The sequence below is a fragment of the Plecotus auritus genome (genome assembly GCF_963455305.1).
Source record: "Plecotus auritus genome assembly, chromosome: 6".
Classification (NCBI taxonomy): Eukaryota; Metazoa; Chordata; class Mammalia; order Chiroptera; family Vespertilionidae; genus Plecotus; species Plecotus auritus.
The window spans coordinates 16,788,389-16,813,024 of NC_137773.1; the positions used below are offsets into that span (position 1 = coordinate 16,788,389).

Genomic DNA, 24,636 nt, shown 5'->3' on the forward strand with positions numbered 1-24,636 from the left:
GAGCCTATATTCACCAAAAGAAATGTACAAGGATATTCATGATAGCTCCTTTCATAACAGTATCAAACTGTAAATATTCAAATGTCCATCCAAAGTAAAATGGACAATTCAATTAATCTATGCAGTGAGAATACTGCATATTCTGTATATTACTGAATGTACAGTGGACCTTAATCAAAAGCACCAAGAAAACAAACACCCCACTCCATACGTGTATGGGGTTCTGTATTAATATTGCACCCTGAATATTAAGAAAATTTACAAGCACCTAAGTTAAAGAAGAAAATACTTTGTCTAAGTCCGTGGTTGGCAAACCGCGGCTCGCGAGCCACATGCGGCTCTTTGGCCCCTTGAGTGTGGCTCTTCCACAAAATACCATGGCCTGGGCGAGTCTATTTTGAAGAAGTGGCGTCAGAAGAAATTTAAGTTTAAAAAATTTCAATCATTGTACTATTGATATTTGACTCTGTTGACTAATGAGTTTGCCGACCACTGGTCTAAGTAATCACTTTTCTTTTTAAATATATTTTATTGGTTTTTGACAGAGAGGAAGGGAGAGGGGTAGAGAGGTAGAAACATCGATGGGAGAGAAACACCGATCAGCTGCCTCCTGCACACCTCCCACTGGGGATGTGCCCGCAACCAAGGTACATGCCCCTGACCGGAATCAAACCTGGGACCCTTCAGTCCGCAGGCCGACGCTCTATCCACTGAGCCAAACCGGTCAGGGCTAAGTAATCACTTTTCAATTTATATTCTCTCTACCTAAAAAGTAATGAGATACTAATAACCTGTTAAAAACAAAAAGGTAAGCCACAGAATGAGAGAAGGTGCTTGCAGAATATACACCAATGTGGAGCCCACACCAGAAAAAACTGCAAGTCTGTTAGAAAAAGACAGATGATACCAAAGAAAAATGGGCAAGACTTCTCACTTTGTACTTTTCAGTATCTTTCCAGGTTTTCTAAACTATTATATACACTTCTACCTTTTTATATTTACTTTCAGTTCAATAATACTACACGAATATAGTTTCCATGTAAAATATCAGACACTCCAGATAAAAGTCCCTGTTGACCTTTAATCCTGATCCCCTCCAATAATAGAGAAAATGACTAAACTACTATGCTTTTTTTCCTAGCTTTTTTTTTTTTTAAATGCAGTAATCTTTTTTGGGTTTTAATGTTTTCTTTATTTTACATGTATGGCATCATACTGATGTGTGTCTTGTCTTGGGACTAGCTTTTTCCCCACTCAATATGACTTTTACCATGTTTTCTGCTCGTATGTACAAAGTTACTGTAGTTATTACCTTACTCTTTTAAAAAATAATTTTTTTTATTGATTTCAGAGAGGTAGGGAGAGGGAGGGAAACATCAATGATGAGAATCATTGATTGGCTGCCTCCTGCACGCCCCACAGTAGGGATTGAGCCTGCAACCTGGCCAAGTGCCCTGATCGGGAATCGAACCATGACTTCCTGGTTCATAGGTCGACGCTCAACCACTGAGCCAATCGGCCAGGCTAGTACCTTATTCTTTTTCATGACTTCAGAGTCCTCCATAGAATGGATGCTCCACAGTCACACTCTTTCCTCCTTGCCACCCCACCCCTTATCTTTGCTCCTAGTTCCCCTCTTTAATGAGAACAATTGATATGTTATTTAAATATGTATGTAATTCTAGCTTCATAAAGTAAAAATCTCCAGAAAGTTTATGCCTCATTCTAACCTCAGAAAGTGTCATGGCTTTGAGATTTCCCCAGCTGTCTACGTAGAAAGCGGAGTGCACAGCTTTGGGGAGCCCTGACCTTTGCTATGTGCCCGCCCCCCATCCCCCAGGACTGGGAATGGTACTAAAAATCTATGACTTTGTTTTTCTATCTCGGTTGCTGATGTGCTGTGAGACCTTGGGTGAGTGGCTCCCCTCTCTGGTTCCTCACTTCCCCACTTACGAATGGGGGTGGGGGGAGAGGTTGGAACATATACTCTGTTGAGGTCTCCCTCAGCTCTGAAGTGTCCTGTTGTCCTCAGTGATACATGCAAGTGATCACCAAGGCAGGGATGCCTGAGGAAAGTTTTCCCTTTCCTTGTAGCCCCGTCCATAGTCTGCCTCTCAGGGTCTGTCAGGAAAAGTGTAATCGATGCTCAGGAGGTGCGCACAGGAGATAACCCAGGACCTGAGGCTTCAGGGACCTGCTCTCCCTCCCCCAACCACCCCACCGCCCCTCCCACCCCCCGACCCAGCCCCTGGAACATCTCCTCATCTTCCTGAGGCTTTGACAGAGCAGTGCTTCCTACTTATCTTATCCCCATGACTGCTGAAGGCTAAGTTGACATGACAACCCAGGCCCACTGAACCACGTTATAAACCTGTTTCTATAAAGAGGAACACTTAGTTGTCTGGAGAGTACTTCTAAAGGGGAGCAGAGAGGCAATTACTCATGGAGGAGGAGCAAACCTGCATATTTCAGACCTTCCAGTGCGCACATGTCCCTCCTGTGGAGATGGGACCCTGAGGCATGGACTTACAGACAACCGGAAGCAAGAACCTTCCTGGTCTCTTCTTCTGAGCTCTTGCTATCATGGCCTCCTTCATATCTCTCTCCACCTTTGTTCCCCTCCTTCCTAATGCCTTCCTTTTCCCTCCCTTCTCCATGTGCCTGCCTGCAAGGTGACCCCTGGGATGGACAACTGCAAAAGCCTTGTCCTTGACTCACCTTCCAGCTGGTCCTTCTCCAAATGGCCAAAGGGGCCTTTAAAGAAAGTCTATCAGACCCCCATCACTCTCCATCTCACAAGGGGATGGCCAGGGACTGCAGCCACCTGCTTCTCCCCCCTCAGCCCCGACCTTGTCCCCTTACCCTCCGCAGTCCAGCTCACTATGGGCTGCTTTTTCTTAAAGACATTCAAGCCTCATCCTCTCCCAACACCCATCACTCTCTGTGTGTCCTATTTCCCTCAGCACGTACATCATCTGCATTCACAATCTCTGCTTATTTACTTCTTCCACCGCCTCCCTCTCCTGAATAAAAATAGCAATAATCTGTCTCTTCTGTTCCTGGCCATTTATCTTCCACACAAACCTGCACCTGGCCAGGCTGCAGGCTATCAACACTCTCAACACCACAGCAGGCTCTCGGTTCTATGTCCCCATTAAACCCTGCACTCGTCCCTCATGGCACTGACTGTGACTGTGACTACATCACTTCTGGGTAAATACTGCTCAAATGGGTCTCCTCGTGACTGCCCAGGACACGAGGCAGGGACTGGCTACTGCTATGTCCAGGAGGGCAACGCCTGTCCTACGGCAGCCAAGGAGTCATTATTTGTTTAATGAGTGTCGGGAAAATTAAAACTCCCAGATGGCCACGGTCCGGCCACTAGTGAAGGTGGGCAGGGTGGGACCTGCGTTTCTCCCTAGCGCTCAGGTGCGGTGGGGCCTCAGGAGTCTGCCGGGAGGCGGGGGGGGGGGGGGGGGGGGGGAGGGGGGGGAGGACTCACCAGAGCTTGCTCTATAAGCAGGCAGAACAGGATGGCGTTGCCCACTTCCCTCAGGCTCTGGAACACGTCTGTTTTGAGCTCTGCGTACTCAATAATGTCCTTCAGCTGGTGGTGGAAGAACTCCAGGATCCCTGAGGGTGCAGAGGGGCGGTCAGCGGGGAGTTGACACAGCTCAGCCGGGTTCATGGGACCTGTCAACTGAGCAGCAGCCCCAGACCTGACTCAGGGACAGCCAAGAGCCAAACCTGCGGGCCCTGGGTAAGGCTTCCTTCAGGCTCAGTACTAGAGAAAGATCAGGAGGCAGGTTCCAATCTTTTATGGAACAAAACAAAACACACACACAGTGAGCAGCCCTGGGTCTTTCCCAGTCCCTCCAAAAACTTACCTGAATTCTCAATAATGACAGGCATTAACATTTATTTAGCAGTGTTAGATGCTGTGCTAAGGACTTTATCTGCAATCCCTCATTTGATACTCATAGCAACACTATGAATCAGGCACTATTACTCTCGTTTTCAGATGAGGCTCAGAGAGGGTAAGTGGCATGCCCAGAGTCACACAGCTTAGTACATGGGACAGCTGAGACTGAGCACCAGAGTTTTTGGCCCCAGCCCTTTCCTGTTTTAAATCACAATGACCCAGCAGATATCTTTCTGGATGCCCCAAGCCCCCAATTCAGTCTCTACTCCACTGACTATGAGGGAAGGGAAGAATCCCTTCTCTGCCCAGATGTCAAATGGCAAAAACTCCTGTTTCCGGACTCACTTTAGAAATGCCACCTGGGGCCGATGGAGGATGGAATCCTAGAGATGCTAAGCTAATGAAGACCTTTATGAGTAAACCTTGCTCTCCCGTTTGCATCCTCGTACAGCTTCCCAGCAGGCCTGTGAGGCAGGCCCAGCTGCCATCATTTGCCTTCGCTGATGGAAGAATACTGCCGCTCAGAGAGATAAAAAAATGGTTGGAGGCTAGCTTCTAGCACAGCCGTGGGCAAACTACGGCCCACGGGCCGGATCCGGCTGTTCTATCCAGTTCTCTTGCTCTCCACTCCGCTCCTTTACTTTGAATTTATATTAGTTCACACAAACACTCCATCCATGCTTTTGTTCTGGCCCTCCGGTCCAGTTTAAGAACCCATTGTGGCCCTCGAGTCAAAAAGTTTGCCCACCCCTGTTAGTGGCAGAGGGAGGATGCAAACCCAGAGCTCTGCCAGCGTGTGAGTATTTTAGAGAAGCAGACCCTCCAAGGCAGGTGGCCGGAGTCCCTTCCCACCACGGGAGGGGTTTGCATTATTTTCCTCTCACCACCCCTGCCCCGGTACCCCATCACCCACCTGGGGAGCCATATTCATGCCGGGGCAAGCGGCATATCTTGGGCATCACTTCGATCAGTGTTTTCACATACTGGAGAATGGTCCCCTGGAGCTGAGAAAACAAGAGTAAAAATGAAATAATCCACCGCTGCTGCTCAGGTGCATCTCTAGGCTGAACGCTGGGCTATAGGGGTGTACAGGGGTTCTGCTGAAACCAGTGGGTAAGTGGGATGCTGAATGTGTCCCTAAATTCATGTGTTGAAACCCTAATTCCCAATGTAATGGTATTTGGAGATGAGGCCTTCCAGAGGTAATTAATCATGAGGGTGGGGCTCTCACAATGGGATTAGTGCTCTTATACGAAGAGATAGGCGAGAGATGATGTCTCTCTGTCATGGGAGGACACAGCCAGAAGGCAATGAACTAGGAGAAAGACTCTCACCAGAACCTGACCATGCTTGCCTGATCTTGGACCTCCAGCCTCCAGAACTGTGAGAAATAAGCATGCTGTTTAAGCCACCCAGTCTGTGGTATGTTCGTTACAGCAGCCTGAGCTGATTGAGACAGTAAGGCTCTGTTCCCTGATAGGACAGGACAGGGCAGGTTCTCCCCTAACGATGGGCGGCAGCCCCGGTGCCCTTTCTAAGGGAAAATGGGCCTTTATAAGACAAAAGAGGGAGCTTTCTCATTAGCCCCCTGGACTTATAGACTTCAAGGAGGACAGTTTCTAGGCATGCTGTCCTTCCCCGGGTAGGGGGCTTACATGGGACCCAGACAAAGAGCTGAAACGAAATGGGGCCAGGGAGCTGTGGAGTGAGACAGTCTCATCTTCAAGCAGGGAAAACCCACAGCACATTTATGCCCCGTGTTCAAGGCAGACTTCTTTAATCAATTCACATTTTCTGGATTGAGCATCACAATTCATAATCCATGGCTCCACACAGCTGCTACCAGAGAACTGGAGTTAGCCAGTGAATCCTGCTTGCCATGCCTGACATGGTTATACATTACTTTTTTATTTCTCTTTCATCAACTCAAATTTTCAGGAAAATCTTGTTTCACCCTTGCTTTAACAGTGTTGTGAGGAATTAAATGAAGGTTCAGATGACCATACGTGGGGCAGAGACAGAATGGTGACAAAGGGATTGGCTTGAGGCCAGTGCAGTATTGGTAGCAGAATTTAGCAAGAAATCCCAAGGGGAAGAAGCACGGTGATTGATTAGAGATGTCTGCCAGGGACATGGGAGGCGTAAATGGTAGCACCCGTGCCATAGGTATACTATGCAGAAATTAGACAATATGGCACAGGAGGGGACTACAAGCAACCATTACTAGACCCTGAAGGTCAACGTCAGGATTGCTGAGTTCAGTCATCAAGCACAGGGAGTAAGCTCAGGGTCAGACAATGAGAGGCATAGGCACAAGTCAGAAGGATCACAGAAATGTAACAGAGCAACAGGCAAGAGGAACCAAGGGATAAGGAGAAAGGTCTCTACCTACAGACACAGCTGAAGTGTCTTGATTTCAGAGCCAGGTAAAAAGTGACAGCAGATCTTGTTTCTATCAACCATGCTGGGGCACATCCCAGGCCTCATGTGGCCCGTCCTTACCAAGCTCTTTACGATCTTCAGCAGCTCCTCCATGACTACGGCGATGCCCTGGTAGCCCAGGAGTCTGCAGATGGTCTTGAAGTGAGGGGGCCCCACGAAGTTCCTGTAGGAGCTGTAGATGTGGCTGTAGGCGATGTTGAGAGGCTGGAGAAGAGAGGATGTGCAAGATAAGCGGCTGAGCATGGGATGGACGCCAGCCTGCATCCTGTCCAGGTGGGAGAAGTAGCACTGACAGAAAGGATGGAACCTGATGTCACCCAGTGCTCTCACTGGGCGCCCCAGGGAATATGTTTGCAAGATGCTGGCCATGGAGAGAGGTGTGGTCAGTGGCCACAGGACGGAGCAAAGGCCCCTAGATAAAGCAGGGGTTCCCCAGGGAAAGAGGAGAAAGAATTTCCAGTTGAGTATCTTTTTTACAAAGACTCTTGCTACCCCAACTGTCCACACACACACCTGGAGTTTTACAAACTGAGCTATGGGTGGGGGTAAAAGGGACAATTTTCTTTTTCTAGAGACATTTTTGACCTAGAAACTGGCTGGAAGAACCATGTGAAAGCACAATAGGAGGTTAACACTGGCTTCTTTCTTCTACTTTAGTTGTCTCCGTCTATGACAGGGCAGGGTCTTGGGAAGGAACAGTCCTGGGCATCAGGAGACTTCTGCTGAGTGCTTGGGAAAATCAGTTTCCTCATCTATGAAATGAGGGGGCTGGACCAAACCAGGGCTTTCCTAACTTTCTGAGTAGCTGTCCAAAGGAAAGATGCCATAGGAACTAATATGTGAAACAGGCAAAAGCAGACCTGCTCTGTTTGGGTGTTGGTGGGGGCCTTAGGGCCCCAGCCATTGACTGGCCACCTCCATATCCTCAGAACCCCCATGACACCTTTGGTGAATAGGGGGATCTCTTTAAGATCTCTGTCTGAGAATATATGATCAAAATATAGGTCTCTTAATTGCACTCCTGTGGTTACCAGAGTTGTCACTGACTTGGTTTTGAAATGCTGCCACTTACAGAGCACCTCATGCCAGGCTCCGTGAAGCCTTCCATGTGCAATCTCATTTAACCTACACAACCAACATGTGGATATGGCCAATCCTTAGTCCCATTTCACAGACAAGGGAACTGAGGCTCAGGGTGGTTAAACAGCTTGCCCAAGGTCACACAGGTCACAGGTAACTGAGCCCTGCTCTGTACCCATGTAGGTCAGATTCCAAAGCCCACATTCCTAATCTCTACTTACAATGGCGGACTTTGGAACTGAATTCTATTATAAACCATATCCATTTTTTTAGATAAGGCCTCACTCCAAAGCTTAGTTCTGAGTGTAGTTTTCCTGCCCGGAATTATAAAAATCTTGAACACATACCATGCATATACGAGACCACACCTGATAGTCTACTAGCTGAAATTCTCTAGTAGTTGGCTAATGAGAAATCCTGCATGAATGAACCAGGAACTGTAAACAATGCGTTTGGAGGACTGCAAGGGTCTCAACTCCCTCTGGAGCCATGGCGGGAAGATGTAATTAGGTTCAGTCTAGGTTTTGGGTTGAGTATGTTTTGTGTAGATGAATTCTTCTGAACTTTACAAACTAAGCATCACGATCATCGTGCCCTCTACTATCAAGGATACATGAACACACCTGGGAAACCCACTGGCAGCGAGGATTTGTGAGAAGCAGAACACCCACATATCCAGCAGGTTGAATGACAGTTCGTTTGGGAAACTAATGAGAAATCCTACATGAATGAACCAGGAACTGTAAACAATGCCTACATGTGGGAGGCTCAGAAAGAGACAAAGAGCAGCTCCGCACTCCATTCAGATGTGCTCTCACAGTAAACTCTGCCTGTGCCTGGTGGGTGAATAGCTTGTATGTAGTTCCTAAGGATTTCTAAGTGTTGCGGGGCAGGAATGGTTTATGCAGGGCGGGAACTATAACCGACTTAAAGCATGATGTTCACTAAAGCCGATGTTCAGCAAATCCTGGAAGTATATGAATTGTTGAGTTTGATTTAGCTGATCATAGGGGCCAGGCCATATCGTTTTCTGTGTGAGTAAAACAGGCCACCTAGTCTAACAGAGCGGGGTGTAGGGTGGGTTGAGTGAGGCACTAGAGCACAAAATGTTAGGAAGGGCTCTCTCTCTCTCTCTCTCTCTCTCTCTCTCTCTGTGAGTGTATCCCAGTTCTGGCTCTGTTTTCAGAGCCTCATTCTGTATTCTCCTGCTTTAGGGATGAGGAGTATATCGCCAACACCAAACCAACCATGGCTTACCTCTGGTAGGGGAAAAAGACTGACTAGAAAGGGGCATGAGAGAACTTTCTAGGCGATGGAAATGCCCTACATGTTGCTTTGGTTGTTGACTACACAGATGTATATACGTTTGTCAAAACTCATAAAACTACATGTACCCTTATGATTGTGCATTTATGGACGAGTGGTTGTATTTCCCCAACTTCTTATGTTGAAATCCTAACCTCTATGTGTGGGACTTTTGGGAGGTCATTAAGTCATGCGGGTGGAGCCTTCATGAATGGGATTAGTGCCCTTGTAAAAAGAGATGCCAGAGCTTCCCCCAATCCCCATGATGTGGGATACAATGAGAACAAGGCCATCTGGAAGCGGGCTTTCACCAGACACCAGATCCACTGGCACCTTGATCTTGGACTTCCCAGCCTTGAGGTAATAAAGAAATTTTAAGCCACCCAGTTGATGGTAATCTTGTTATAGCAGCCGGATCTAAGTGCATTTTACTATATATGATTATGTGACCATAAAAAAGTAAATAAAAAAACCCACTGGGCTACATCATAGCTTAATTTACTTGCCAACATTTGTTTTCAAAGATTAAAAAACAACAACCTTAATTTAATTTCCTCTGGAAGAGGGCTGCAGCTCAAGCCTGCACAGGCACGAGGGAATGGTGACCTGGCTCTGCTCACGGCCCCAAGGGACACTTGACAGGGTGCATGGGCTGCCATAACTCCCTTCCATTCTCCCCACACACCACACACTCTGGGCCTTGCCTCTGAACCCAGTAAAGCTCTGAGCACTTTTTCTTCATCCCCTTTCAAATCCTATATAATAAAAGGGTAATATGCAAATTGACCAAACAGTGGAACGATGGGTCACTATGATGTGCACTGACCACCAAGGGGTAGACGCTCAATGCAGGAGCTGCCGTCTGGTGGTCAGTGCACTCCCACAGGGGAGTGCGGCTCAGCCAGAAGCCGGCTCATGGCTGGTGAGCGCAGCTGCGGTGGTGGGAGCCTCTCCTGCCTCTGAGGCAGTTGGACATTCCCGCCCGCCCCCCCCACCCCAGGGCTCCTGGACTGCGAGAGGGCACAGGCTGGGCTGAGGAATCCCCCCCACTCCAGTGCATGAATTTCATGTGCTGGGCCTCTAGTGTCCTATAAAAGGCATTTCTGAGCAGCAGGCAGGGTGATTTCCAATGGCTATCCCTGGAGGAGACAAAAAATAATCAGCTACTTTATTTCTTCTGTCTGATTCTATGACTTCTTTTTTTGCCTTGTCTGAGTCTATAGTTATAAATGGGCATGGGCACACCTGAGCACAAATCCCAGGTTGATAAATTTACTAGCTAGATGATCTTGAGCAAATTACTTAACCTCCCTTAGCTTTGGTTTGCCCTAAGTAAAGATAATGCCATTTCCAATAGGGCTATTGAGAGAACAGATAGAAAACACTGAGCCCGGTGCCTGACACTCTGCAAGCACTCATTGCAATAGCAGCCATTCCTAATGCTTTGTTCGATAATTTGGTAAGTAAACCAGGGAAATACAGCGTCCTGGTCAAATCCCCTCCCCCCGCCCCCAAGCAGTCATGATGCTCTGAATGTGAAGAGGGAGGTGCGTACATGGGGTACAAGTCTACACAACACAGTGGATGTCCCACAGAGGACACAGCTTGGAACCAGCTGCTGAAGTGCACCCCAAAATGCAGATTTTGCTTAATATTTACAACATTATAAAAGTGAGAGCTGTGCAACAACAGACTGCACTGGGTAGGAGCTCTCACTGCTGCAAATGTTTGGGTGGAGGCTGAGAAACATGGCTCAGGTTGCTGGAAGGGAACCTGCCTGGGATTGAGCACTGGAAGGGATGGGATTAATGCTCCCTTCAGAAGTGCAAGCTCCAGTGAGGTCTTCCTGGATGCTCATCCTCCCAGGCAGTCTTCTTAACCCCACCCAAGGAGCTTCTAGGACCAAGTCTTCTTTGGCACTTGCTGGCAAGCACACACACACAAAATATATATAGGGTTCAACAGCCCTCCCCAGTTCTAGACAGAAGAGAAGAACATTTTGGAATTGTTTTACCACACACAAGGGTTTTTTAAAGTCCCCCTTATAGGCCTGCTCAATGCACACAGGCAGCCTCTTGTTCTTATATCAGTCTTGGATTCTGGTCAAGACCAGAAGTTTAAGCTTCAGCTGATGACTCAGGCTCAGAAAGGACCAGCATGAATTGAGCAGAATTCAAATCCTTCTAAGTGAACAAGCACCCCTCACCCCCAAAATACACCACACCCATGCAAGAAGCACACACACATGCCAAAAAGTACATGCACACACACCCCCGGAGGGCACCCATCTGACCTGCTGGCTCAGTAGGAGGCTGGGCCCTATTGAGAAAATGTGGGAATATGGGAGCCTGGGCATTTTCTGAGGTTGGTAAAGGAAAAAAAGGAATGCAACATGGCTTGAGACATTGAAAACTGCTCCAAAGCTCTTATACTGAACCAGTCCTGCTAACTGACTCAGGTTACAACCCAAGGGCCTACTTTAGAAATGAATTACGATTAGGATGGCTTTTAATATCAAGCTAAACAAGCTTGCACCATCCACACGGCACAAAATAATTTTATGAGATCTTAAGAGATAAATTATCCTGGTACAGGAATTAGAGTCATCTTATTAATGTGTGACACAGATGTGCATTGCTTTAAAAAGGCAAAACAGTATTTTAAGGAGAGAAAAAAAAAATATGGTGAGCTCGACCTGGCAGATCCTGGGCACTATATTATCTGTACATGGACCTTTTAAAAATTGTGATAAAGCACACATAGCACAGAAGCTACCGTTTAAGCCATGTGAAAGTGTGGTATATGGGCTTTTAGTCAGGTCTCTTTCACCAGATAGCAAATAGGGCCAGTTCAAACAATGAGACCTATTTATTTAGCCAACTGAATTTGCATGCAATTTGTATCCGCTTTCTGGAATCACAATTGCTGTTTTCCCAGATCCCAAGAGGAATTAAAACTGTTTCTAATTTCCTGTTTTAGTTATAATTTTTCTAATGTTCCTTGAGCAATCTGAACACTATCAGCCACCAACACAAACACAGCTCTCTAATCCGGTTCAGAGAGCGAACTGCAGATCAACTCTGAAATCCCTGCAGGTAAACGAATAAAACAGCAATACCAGAGAAGAGCACAGGTAAGAGGCACAAAAGACTGGTAACTTCTGAGTTACAGGTTCAAATCCATTGCCAGGGCATGGGGAAAACTGCGGATGTGTCTGTCTGTCCATCCCTTCTTGATGTCTAGTGAGCTGTAGGGCTGGGTCTCCAACATCTGGGTTCCTTGTTGGTCTTCTCAGCTGAGAGGCTGGAAGAGTCAAGGCAGGTGCTGTAGAGACCTCAAGAAATGATGCTCCTCTTCCTTGTCTTACAAAGTCAGTCCTTTGGAGAAGGCAAGAGGGAGAGCAGGAACTGGGCCTTCCAATTCAGAGATACCATATCAACCCTCTAACACTAAATTTTTAGAAGAAACCAATGTCACCACTTTTTTTCATAATCGAATATAATAATGAGGATATATATATATATATATATATATATATATATATACATATATATATATATACACCAGTATATATAATGCTTCTCTGTTTATGAATGTTTTCAGCTAATAATTTCTTCATAACTGTCCAGGTGCATTCTGTGGCTATGGTAGCAAATTACCATAAACGGGGGTGGGGGGGGTGGGGGAGGGCTTACAATGACAGAAATTTATTCTCTTGTAATTCTAGAATCCATCATCCAAAATCAGTATCACTGGGCCACAATCAGGTCAGCAGGGCCACACTTTTTCCAGACTCTCTAGAGAAGAATTTGTCCCTTGCTTCTTCCAGCTCTGGTGGCAGCCAGCATTCCTTGGGTTGTGGCTGCATCACTCCAATCTTCCAATGTCTCTGCTGAGATCTGGTCTTCTCCTCTGTATGTGTATAACTTCCCTCATTTTTTTAAAAAAAATAATATTTTTATTTCAGAAAGGAAGGGAGAGGGAGAGATAGAAACATCAATGATGAGGAGAATCATTAATTGGCTGCCTCCTGCACAACCTCCACTGGGGATCGAGCCCACAACCTGGGCATGTGCCCTGACCGGGAATCAAACCCTGACCTCCTGTTTCATAGGTCAACGCTCAACCACTGAGCCGGCTGGGAAAACCTCCCTCTTATGAGGATACTTGTGATGGCATTTAGGATTCATCCTGGTAATCCAGGATAATTTTCCTACCATACGATCCTTTACTTAATCACCTCTGCAAAGCCCTTTATCCAAATCAAGTAACATTCCTAGGTTCCAGGATCAGGACCTGATATCTCTGGAGGCCATTACCAGCCTACACCACCAGGTGAGGCAGGTGCAACCATCCCTATTTAGCAGAGGAGGAATTTAAGTGAGGTAACTTGCCTGAGGTGGCATACAAGAGGATATTCTGCTATATGTATAAATTGCCAAAATCACGGAATTCTCTAGATGGTGAATAAATAACGTGTAGCCTGGGAGTGAGACCACGCAGACATGAGTAGGGATGGCAGCAGCAAAGTGGGTGGCACTGCTGATGGTGTTGTCAGCGGGACCAAGGCAGACTCCCAGGTCAGGCCACGTGGCAAGAGCTGGCGCCCAGGTATGGACCCAGCTGGGATATATCCAGGTTGCTACAGGAAAGCCCCTCAGGACAATGACTGAATGGGGAAGGCATTGCAGGACTAGGATACATTTCCCTGAGGTCAAATCATGCCTTGGGGCATCATGTAGCCAGTGACGACCACTTGCTAAAGACTGAAAAATGATCAGGAAATCACTGGTATAATTGAAAGAATGATTTGTGCCACAATCTGCATCACTTGGAAGGTAGCTGTTTGATATATTCTATATAATTTACTTTGCTTAGGTAATATACTTTTAAAGTTTGGGCTCATGTGCTAATTTTGATTACTGAATCAGTTGATGAAGGTTTTTTTTACCTTTAACATCAACCCTGACCTGAACTGAGAGTTCTCAGGCTCAGGCAGGTGCACTTGGCCTCCAGATTCCTGAGGGAAGGTAGCATCATGCAGGGTACAAACCTTGCCCATTGCAGCCTGTGGACTAACCAACTCAGGAAATGGCTCTGACCCGCTGACCTCTTCTTAAGTAGTCACTGCTACTCTTCCTAAGCCAGCACTTCGTAGAGAGGGGTTCATCTTGCTGCTACAACACTATAAGGCAGGCATTATTGATATTTGCATTTTATACAAGAGTTCCCCAAGGTATAAAAAGTGAGGAACTTGTCCAAGACCACACAGGTAGAATGTGAGCCCAGCCTGGGAGGATTCAGGGCCTGCACTCTGAGCCCTGGGTGCAATCAGTTTTGGGGCTCAGGTAAGCACTCATGTGGTCTTTTTACCACCACCTTCAGGAAGGGCATAGGAACCCCACTCCTGGCTGATTTCCTCAGGCAGTGATTTATATCTGGTGTACACAGCCTGGCCTGTACCCCTGGCACAGCCTACAACGTGGACACACTGCAGATGGGCCTCCCTGAAGGTGAGCCAGAGTGCACGTGGCTGGGGTGTGATTTCCTGGGCCACTGACCTCACTCATAGAGCGCTGCACTGGCTCCCCTGGATGCTGGTGAACGGTGGTGCCCAAAGGAGCAGGATGAGCCCCGGCTAGGGATTCGGTTTCCACCCCAGGTTCTGCCACAGCCCAAGGAATGCTGTCCCTTCTCTCGGAATCCATGAAGCCAAAGGACTTGTAAGGCCTCATATTCTGAGCATCTCAACTTCTCAATAAAATGCTCAGTGTTAAAAATGGCAGCCAGAAGCATTAAAAAGAAATTCCCCTTTTCTGTGGCAAAGGCTTGTGTTCTATCTTATCACTCCACAGGCTCCTTAATTGGTATTTTTATTCCCTTCAAAATAACCTTTTCAAAAGGCACCGGCAGACTAGCACACTGGCCTTCTGTGGAGAGGACGCCTTCATGCTCTGTGGGGAGTTATCATTAGCAAGAATTACAGCAGATTATGACAGGCCCCTGGGAGGTCCGAAGCCATGGGAAAGCCACAAAGCACGGCTAACCAAGAGACGCTGGACACCCCGACTCCACACCTCACAGAGACCATTGGCCCGGGGGTGGGGGGTGGGGGTGGTTCTGTGACTCACAGGCAACTCGTGGCGACTTTTTGACTGACTATCCCTACCGTGAATCACAAGGAAACCTTCAGGGGTGCACTTGGCTACTTTGGCCAAAACTGAGAAGAAAAAAGCTGACTTTTAACAACACATAATTGTGTAAATAATTCAGGTTTCCACCTATCTGAGCTAGGGTTGTTGTAACGGATTACCTCGGGCTCAGTGGCTTTAAGATGACAGAACTGTATTCTCTATTTCAGCCGTGCCCTCTGACCTCTCCAACAGAACAGTGGCAATGTATTCTTTTAAGGTAGAGGGGAAAAGAAGGGGATGGAAGCTCAGAGGCAGGGAAATGAAAAAGGGCAAGGAAGCAAAGGCAGGATTCTTGAAAGAAAAGGAACTCTGGGGAACATCCAACCCAGGAGTAGTAAACAGTTTCTGGTGTCAACTCCACGTGATTGACTGATAGCAGTTTCTTGGGAGGGTTGTGTTAAGAAGGACTCTGAGGCTCTTTCTGAGCCCCGGTGGGAGGAGCGCTGTATTAGTTCTTTGGGGCTGCTGTAACAAATCACCACAAATGTGGTGGGTTCAAACAATAGAAATCTCACATCTCTCACAGTTCTGAAGGCCAGAAGCCTGAAATCAAGGAGTTAGCAGGGCCACACTGCCTCCAAAGGCTCCAGTGGGGAATCCTTCATTGCACCTTCCAGCTCTTGGCGATCCCTGGCGTTCCCTGGTTTATGGCATCACTCCACTCTCTGCCTCTGTCTTTACACAGCTTCTTCCTGTGGTGTCTCTCTGTGTGTATATCTCCCTCTCCTTTTCCTCCGAAAGACACCAGTCATTAGATTTAGGACTCCCTCTACATCCAGCATAAGATCATTTTGAGATCCTTAACTAATTAATTCCTCAAAGACCCTATTTCCAAATAAGGTCACATTCTGAGGTTCTGTGTGGACCTGAATTTTGCAGGGACATTCAAACTAACCCAGGACAAATACCACTATGGTTTAGTAAGCCTGACACGGTTCAGGGCTGGACAGGGGTAGTACCCATGTCTTCTATCTGCCACCCGATGTAGCCCATGCCCACAGCTTTACAGATGATAGAACTGAAGCCCAGAGAATAAAAGACTCTTGACCAGTGTCATATACCTAGGTGATGCCACAGGAGACCAGAATAAAGAAGAGGCTGCAGAGGTGAGATAGGAGGTAGGGGTGGGAGTGGGATCGGGGCGGGGGGAATGGAGATGAAATTACTGTTTTAGTTGTGGGATAATAGAGAAGGGCATCTTTGCATTTGAAACCATTGTCCAAAGAGTATCTAGATGTGGAAAAAAACACACCAACCAAATAAAAAAAAACAAAAAACCCTGAGCTAATTAGAAAATTTAGGAGCCTTGGAAGAATTAGTACCACTCTGAGGATCAGATTTGTTTGCCTTTTTTTTTTTTTTTTCCAAATAAACAAGAGCGCCTCTCTTTGGGCAAAAGCCTTTCCAGACTGGTCCCGAAAGTATCCTGCGTACTTATGCCTGCTGGTTGCCATGGTGAATGATGCTGATCTGAAGAAATGAATAGTGTGAGCGTTGGGGGCAGCAGTGGGATTACTCAGACGGTGGCGAGAGAGACATCAAGGAGAGCCCAGAGCAGAGGGGGAAAGGCACCATTCCCTTAGCTGGGGTCCACCCTGCCTCTGAAGGCTACGCTCTAACCAGATCCTCAGCACACAAGCATCAGGTAAGAGGGAAAACGGATCTTCTTGGAAATGAAAATGGCTTTTCCCTTCCTACTCCACTTGGAGGAGGGCCAGGCAATGCTAATATACATAGCTATGCACAGGGGGGTTTCCAAACAGAAGCAGAGGAAGGAAAATAAATAAGGGAGACAGATTTGGTCCTAAAAGCTGAGGATGCTGTTAGCATCTTGACAGAAAGCTCTTAAAAATGTCTGCTGTGGGGAACTCAGTCTGCAAAGACAGCCAGCTGCAGAGGGGAGGCAAACAGGAGAGAAGATTCACAACAAGAAACGGATTGCTAATTACCCCTGAAGGAAGGGTTTTACGAGGGCCATTGCTTGCCTCTATGTCCTTAGTCATGAATTAAGCTCTTTCACTGTGGTCGGAGGTGTATTTATAGGGATGTGTGGGGTCCTGGGTGGCGTGGATAGGTGTGCATGAGAGGGAGTCAGTCTCCTTCGCAATGACTGCCCCTGGAGGGATCCGAGCACACACACCTCTCTCGTCCCTTTCATGCCCCATTTTCCTGGGAGGAAATTTCCAGCCACATAGGAAGGAATGACTCCCCTTCCTGAGCATTTTAGTTCATTGTCATCCTTAGAGAAGGAAAACATGAATTGTGAAAGCACTAGACGTGATGCGTCTTTCTGCAGCTCACCCCCTCTAGGAACAGTGCAGGAAAACAGAAGGTGGGTGGGGGTGGGGGGGTGGGGGGGTGGGGAGGGAAGGAGGCAAGGAGGAGAGAGAGCAACTCCTCATGGAAGCCAGTCTGGCTTAATTTCTAATTCTGGTTAAAATCGGATTATTTTTTGACTGTGTCACTGCAACCTAAAACAAAACCTTCCGTATTTCACGGGAGAGGAGGAGCAGAGAACAGAGCAGGGGGAGACCTATACGTCAACATAGGAAGGTTGAATGTAGCTGCCCCTGGATTTTAGATGAGGGGAAATTCAGTGAGGGGGAAATACACAGAATGAAAAGAAACAAAAAGGCTTGAGGATGGCGCTCCCTTCCCAAAGCCAGAGAGCTGGCAATCTGAAGACGGCTGGTTGGATTTGTCTGGAAAAACAGCAACGGGTCCTAGTACCAGCGTCTCCTGTGGCAGTAACATTCTATTACTAAACCCAGCAGCCTTGCTCTGAAAATCCAGCGGTTAAGTGGCTTTGAGGCTGGTTCCTATTAGCTGTGTCACCTCGGATTGCTCATCCATAAAATGGAAATCTAGCTCAGAGGGTGTGATGACGAATAAAGGGAATTTGTTATTGTAGGTTGAACAGCTAGCAGGAGCTGCGAGAGGGCAATGGCTTGCTAACTGGTGGTTATTACTATTATTAACATTCATGGTCCCAGTAGTAATAAAGAGTAGCAGCTGTGCTGGTATTAGGCGCTGACTGTATTGATCTATGAAACTATTTCCTGGGTACCTTTGGCTTTGATAAAACAAACACAAGAGCAGAGGCTTTGGGGGGAAATGAGCCGCCAATGAGTGACAAAACAAATCTCTCGCCATGGGCAACAGAACTGGGAGGCAAAATGTTCTTGGTGGAGCTACCAGCACTCAGAGAAGATGCAAGAGGTCCAGAAGGGAAATCTATGTGAAACACCTGCCTGCTTGCAGGTCTCAGACCTGTGGTGACGCACGCAGGGACTCTGAGATGGTCCTGATTCCTCCGTTCGTTGCCTTTTTTCTTCTTGTTTTTAAGGCTTGGGAACAACGTTGTATGTAAAGGATCTGAACCAGGGCAGGACGGGACTGGGGAATGTGGGCTCATCTTTTTTTGGTCTGAAGGCCACCAGCTTTGGCATGAGAGAGCCCTGATGGGACGTCTGTCCTGCGGTTGTTTAGCTATGCCTAGCTGAGTAATGTTGCCGCTTGGTCTCCATTTTCTGGTCTGTAAAATGGGGGTAATATTAGTCTCCATCTCGAATGCTCCATAAAGAGTGGCTATGATGATCATAAATAAATAATTAAGGGGAAGTCACTCTTCACTCTGATTCTGGTTGCAGGATGGGGATGAACATCGAGGTGTGGAACCTTTCTTCTTCGAGAGCCATCATTACCTGGGTGGCCAAAGAGTCCTGCCAGGAGGACCATTACCATGTTATGTACAGGGCCAGCTGGAACAACATGTTCACTGGCTACGTTCGCAACAGCTTCCACTATGAGGAGAAGGTGCCTCGAACCGTCAGCAGGGTGGCCCTCGAGCACCTCGCCCCTTCCACTTTCTACTACCTGTGCGTCAGCTGCAAGAAGCTTACCACCTACCCCCAGAAGCATTACTGCACCATGTTCTACACCCCGGATAAGAACCCGCTGGTTCCCAGAGGCTACCTGGTAAACCCCCAGCTCTCCCTGTGGGTCCTGCTGGCCATTCTGCTGGCCTGCTTCACAGCTGTCCTTGCTTTTATCTGCCTCCAGTACTGGTGCATCCGCTGCCACGTGCCCCGTTGGTCTTACAGAGAGCCCCACATAATGGAAGCCAATGGGTTGGTGAGATGGCCACGGGATGGCCTCACTCCTGATCAGGAAGAGGAAGACCAGCAGGGGCTCCCCCTGGTGGAAAGGCCACACAGAGATTCAGGAGCTGGAGTGGAACAGGAGGCCGAAGCCGAGGCCGAAGCCGCAGCCGCAGCCGCAGCTGGTGCCAACCGGGATGCCCCCGATGCAGGTGCCCCCCAGAGGGAGGGTGGTGGCCAACCTGGCATTCTGCCTCAGTGAGAGGTGGGGTGGAGGCAGCCCCCAATCTGTGGCATCAAGCCCTTCACAGAGTAGTTCCTTTATAAAAATGTGTTCCAGATGGCCCTTTCCATGTCTCCTCGCAAATTCAGTGTTCTTGTGGATCACCTGGCTCAGCGACCACATTCCTCAAGCCGGAGGACTCACCCCCATGCTGTGCTCCGGGAGAAGCATGGCCTCTCAGGGGGGGCCTAGTGGGGGCCGGGGCAGTTAGAAATATAAACACTTATTTTAACATGAAAACACACGTGAATCCCTTAGGATGTAGAGAGTGAAATTTGCATAACTTGACTAAAACACAGGACTTCAGGGGAGCTGTGGAGGTGAAGACGGGCTCGCTGAGCTATGCTGCCAGTCAGCTTCAAGCCGAAGTCCAGCTTCTGCTTTTGAGGGGGCTGTTTTGGAAAAGTGGACAAAGGCTCGCCCCAGCTTCTTTTCCAACTTTCAGGCAATTACATACCACCTCGGACATTATTTTTGTGTGTGTTTTTTAAGCCAGATACCATCTTTACTATTCTTAGCAAATAGTTTTAAATTGACTCATATTTTAAAACTTAAACTTATTTTAAAAGGAAGCTGTACATTAATCCAAACATGAATACCGGCACCCTCCTGCCATAAAGAGAAGAGACATAAGGATAAATAGAACGAAAACAAAATAATAAATTTGACATAGATATTACTGCCTACTAAAGACTCCAAGTTTAAAGTCTGCTTTCTATTCTTTGATAAAAAGGGAGATTAGCAAGCATTGAAGTACTAAAGACCTATTAGCACCAACATTAAGTCTGTTTCCTTGATATAAACAACGATGTTTGAAAGAGAAGTGGAAAGGGAGGTTTTCTTTCTTTGTGAGTCCCTGGGATTTAAAGCCGTGGCCGTGAACCATCTAAAATGCTGTCTCGGCGTCGTAATGAGAATGTTGCCTTGACCAGGAGACACCTCCCAGCACTGCCCTGAGCGCCTCCAAGCCCCACCTCTAGGCCTGGCTGGCAGGAGCGCATCTGGGTTCACCACCCTTCCGAACCTAGGGCTCCCCGGCCCAGAGGACCACCTTTCTCAACAAGGTCACGTTTATCCATTCGGTTCCTCTTCTAAGTTCATCGGAAAATGGGATCAAAGGTGGCCATTTTATTGCACCACAAACAGAAATGTTGGCTTTTTTGTTGTTGACACACCTCACCGCTTCAGTGGCATTCTTCAGTCCGTCCTCCCTTAGCCCCCCGGGGAAGAAGTGAATCTCCTCCATCATGATGGGGAGACCATGCACGTTGCTCCCTATCGTCACCATGAGGTGGAACTGGAACTTGAGGAGGGCAGTGGTGACGTCTGCTTCAATCTCTATTACACCCCCAGCATGTAAGCCACCTCGAATCAGCCGAGAAACAGGAGGCGAGGGGAAACGCCAAGACGAGAAACCCCATGCATGCACTGCCCCGCTCCCCTCCCCAAAACATTCCTGCGCAGGATCCAGCCCCTGGCTGGAATTCACCCCCATCCTTGCTAGTTATGAACAAATACAGATGAATAAACTCACAGTCATTTCCGCCTGGATCTCACTGCTGCCTCCTTGTCTCCACACCTTGCTTTTCTCTTTCGGGGAAGACTTTTCTATTTGCTTTTGCTCACTAGCCCCCTTAGAGGTAGGACATGGACAAGACGACTCACCTTGGACCCATAGAGGTAATAAGGCTGGACGTTAGCAGGTTTATCTCTTTGCGGTTCTTGGGTGAAAGGAATGGCAGTTCGGACAAAACTAGGGGAAGAAAGATAGGGCAGTAGTTAACCAAGTCCTGATATTCTTCAGGGGACATGATGTACTGGGAGCCCTTCCTGACCAGGTGCAACCACACCACTTCCTAGGTCGGTGCCTCTGACATACTCCCATCCAACCTCTGCCTCCTCCTCAAATATGGGAAAGCTGCAGTCCAGACCACAGGCTTGATGTGGGGCCTGTGGCTGCTCAGGACAGTGGGCTGGGCCTGAGAATGGCCTGCTCCAGGCCCCACCTCTCCACCTCCTCACCCCCATGTTGGTTTCCCCAGAGCAGGGTTCTGCAAACTCTTTCTGTAAAGGCCCAGACAGCCAATATTTTCAGCTTCGCCAGCCAGATGGTCTCTGCTGCAAATAAATCAGCTCTGCTGGTTGCATGAAAGCTCCCGTAAACAACAGTAAATGAATGAGCGTGGCTGAGCTCCTATGAATTTCAAATACTTTCCACTTGCCAACACATGATGATTCTTCTTTGGAATCCCCCTCTCCCTCACCATTTAAAAACATCAACACCATTCTTAGTTCATGGGCTGTACAAAAACAGCGGGGAATTGGATGTGGCGTGTGGGCCAGGGTTTGCAAACTTCTGCTCAAGAAGATTAAAGGTCCCAAATCTTCAGAGAACAGGAAGTGTGTCTTGCTAAGTGTGTGGGTTCAGGAGCATCTGTGGATTCCTCCCAGACCTCCCATTCACTCAGCACATGCTTACTGAATGCTGGTCCCAGGGATACTGAGAGCTCCTGCACACAGTTCTGCTCATCCTTACGTACTTATTTTGAAGTGAATACCTCTCACCTCTTCCACCAGGTTGTGAACCTCTGTGGGGATATGGGATTAGGTCTTGTTTCTACCTTGGTGCCTGGCCCAGGGCGGAGTGCACCTGCAGGAGACATGCTCCACTTTGCCATGCATGTGTGTGCTCTGCATACATATGCCTGTTTGCACACATGCATTCCCATGTGTGGATGTCCTCACAAAAGTGCCATCTGATCATGTCACTCCCCTTCCTTCAAGGTTGATAAATGCTCGATCCTAATGTGGTCTGCGGAGCAGTCCAGTCTGGTCCTGCTTCCTCCTGCAGCCTGCTGCATCTTTCATGGCACCGTTCCCCATCCCACCTGCTCCACCCTTACTAGCTTCCTGGCTCCTCAGAAACTTTGCCTGGAATGCTCTTCTGCCTTTTTGCTTTATTTATGCCTAATCATCCTCCGGGTTGCAACCCAAGCATGCGTGCTCAGAGGAGGAAGCCTCTCCTGCGGTCTGCATGGCTCCCCGGACTGGATCAGGATCAGGCGGTGCTGTTCTCTTGTGGCTCCATTGGCTTTCTTCCATCTCTGTGTTCACCGCTTATCACAGCACATTTATTGTGTGATGTACCGTTTCATAGATCGTGTGATTGTTTGATCTAGCCCAAAGGCTCCAAGAGGCAGGAAGGTGTCTACTTGCCTCCAGCACAGAACCTGTACCCAGGAGGGGCCCCGTGAGATGCCTGTGGCAGGGACGAGCTGACCCCTGGGCTGGGCCTAGTTTGGAGGAGGCAACTGGCTGCTCCCGGGGCCCCAGTCTGCCCCGCCCCCTCCGACAGGGACTCCTTACCGGTTGGTGGATCCATTGTAGCAGTAGTTGGGGAGGAAGTCAAAGTTCAGCTCCCAGAAGACGTGCAGGGTGATGCGGCCGTAGGGGGCGGACACGTTGTGGTTGGCCTCCCGGAACATGGCATCGAAGCTGTCCAGGGTCATGTGCTTGCACAGCAGCCGGTGCGTGAGCCGGTTGATCTCCAGCAGCCACTCCAGCTCCTGGCCGAGAGAGAACCGCAGCTGCTGAGGACTCCACATACCTTACAGGTGTGTACCACTTGGTCTGACCCATTCCTGTCACACAGGCGAGAGCCCCTCACACAACCTCCCAACAGCCGGCATGGGGACCAGGACCCAAGCAGCCGCGTGACAACGTTCTCTTGTTCTGAGTGGAAGGAATTGATTGACAGCCGCTGCCCAGGCTGCGTGCCTGTCCCAGGAAGGGGACCAGGTCATGTGCAAATGCCTGTCTGCTCGCCTCTGGGTACAAAGCATGCCTGCTTGCTCTCCAGATTCCATCTGTGAGAAAAAGCCTGTCCCTCAGGGTCACAGGTAACGTAAAAGGAAGCTGTGACTGGCTGTCACCAGAGGCTACATGTTTGCCCGGCATTAAGCAGGCATGCTAGGTGCTTACGATGAGGTCAGATCACACGAAGCTACTGATATTTTTGGTCAAACACCATCAAATATGAGTAACTTCATAGGGTTCAACCTAATATGTGCCAAGCAGTATTTTAAGCACTTTATATGTGCTAATGAAAATTTAATGCTCAACGCCCCCCCCCCCCACCATGAAGTCAGTATTATTGCTGCCTTACTTTGCACATAGAGAAACCGAAGCTTTGAGAAGTGAAGTAGCTTAGCTTCAAATCTGGGAAGCTGGGCTGCAAAGTCCACATTCCTAACCCTGTGGAACACCTATAGAATTCTGAAAACAGCTGGGAGCAGATCGTCTCCCCCTTTGGGCTGCAGGTACCTCAGTCACACAGGGGTAGTCGTCACCCTGGCCTAGGTGTGGCTGCAAGCGGTGGATGAGCAACCTGCTGTTGGCCACAATGACCTGAGTGAGCTGTGGGCCGACTGTTGGAATCCCACCTTCGGGCAGAGAATGGGAGCAGAGCGGATGCTACCTAGACACAACAGGGCACTGCATTTGCTGAGGAGTGAAAGGAGAGTGAACCCTTTGGGCTCGTCTAGTCCCTTATTACATTGCCATTGAAAAGCATCAGAGCACAGTCTCGTGCTGAGAGAGAGAGAGAGAGGGAGGGAGGGAGGGAGGGAGGGAGGGAGGGAGAGGAAGAGAAAAAGAGAGAGAAGGAGAGAGAGAGAGAGAGAAGGCAGCCTCCACGTGATGCCTCAGGATACTCCTGCACTGTTGTGGCTAAGCTGTCTCTTGAGATGGGAACAACTGGCCCTGTTTCATAGAGGGGAAACTGAGGCTTGGCGGGTGAAGTAACTTGCCCAAGATCACACAGGACATATGTAACAGGGCTTAGGATGCGAATCCAGGTCTTCAGACTCCAATTCATGTGTGTTTGGCCCCTGTGACACAGATAGCTGCCTGGAGTAAAGAAATAATGGCTAAGAAAGCCTCTGAAAATAAAGACGGTCTTAAGGGCAGTTAGTTCACCAGAGTGCAGCCCAGAGGTGGGACAGTTAGTGCAGCTTAATTGTCTGTGGTCACAGGAGGCAGCCCCACCCCAGTGACTCCATTTCATTCTCATCGGCCACAAAGCCTCCTGAACCCTGGTCGGGGTCCAGAGTGTGGTCAGGTGATGGTCCCCGGCCACGCTTCCCATCTTGGAGCTTAGCCACTCTGAAACTCAGATTCTGTGGCTCTAAGTTGGGGGCACAGAACTGGATCGCAGCCTGCAAGCTTAAATGGCTGCAGGGCCAGACAGGAGAGGTAAGTGGGACAAGCGGGGCAGGAGGGAGTCGTGGGCTGGGTTGTCTGTGGCAAATC

At 48.4% G+C, this 24,636-nt stretch overlaps 2 protein-coding genes across 4 annotated transcripts in view; one reads left to right on the forward strand and one right to left on the reverse strand.

Moving 5' to 3' along the window:
- Window positions 1-24,636, reverse strand: part of CYFIP2 (cytoplasmic FMR1 interacting protein 2) — a 120,406-nt gene that overhangs the window by 20,907 nt on the left and 74,863 nt on the right. For all 3 annotated transcript variants that reach the window (XM_080671609.1, XM_080671607.1, XM_080671608.1), the window contains 5 exons: window positions 22,693-22,892; window positions 20,992-21,079; window positions 6,425-6,568; window positions 4,836-4,926; window positions 3,503-3,633 (listed from right to left, as the gene is read on the reverse strand). In XM_080671609.1, the coding sequence (XP_080527735.1) occupies window positions 3,503-3,633; window positions 4,836-4,926; window positions 6,425-6,568; window positions 20,992-21,079; window positions 22,693-22,892 (654 nt within the window). The remainder of the gene's footprint in view (window positions 1-3,502; window positions 3,634-4,835; window positions 4,927-6,424; window positions 6,569-20,991; window positions 21,080-22,692; window positions 22,893-24,636) is intronic.
- On the forward strand, window positions 16,350-20,870 carry FNDC9 (fibronectin type III domain containing 9). The gene is made up of 2 exons (XM_080673230.1): window positions 16,350-16,588; window positions 18,594-20,870. The coding sequence occupies exon 2, from the start codon at window positions 18,595-18,597 to the stop codon at window positions 19,303-19,305; it is 711 nt and encodes a 236-aa protein (XP_080529356.1). The 5' UTR covers window positions 16,350-16,588; window position 18,594; the 3' UTR covers window positions 19,306-20,870.

What these genes read in the sequence shown, in the direction of transcription:
- FNDC9 (XM_080673230.1), top strand. Translation starts at nt 18,595, where the DNA reads ATGGGGATGAACATCGAGGTGTGGAACCTTTCTTCTTCGAGAGCCATC.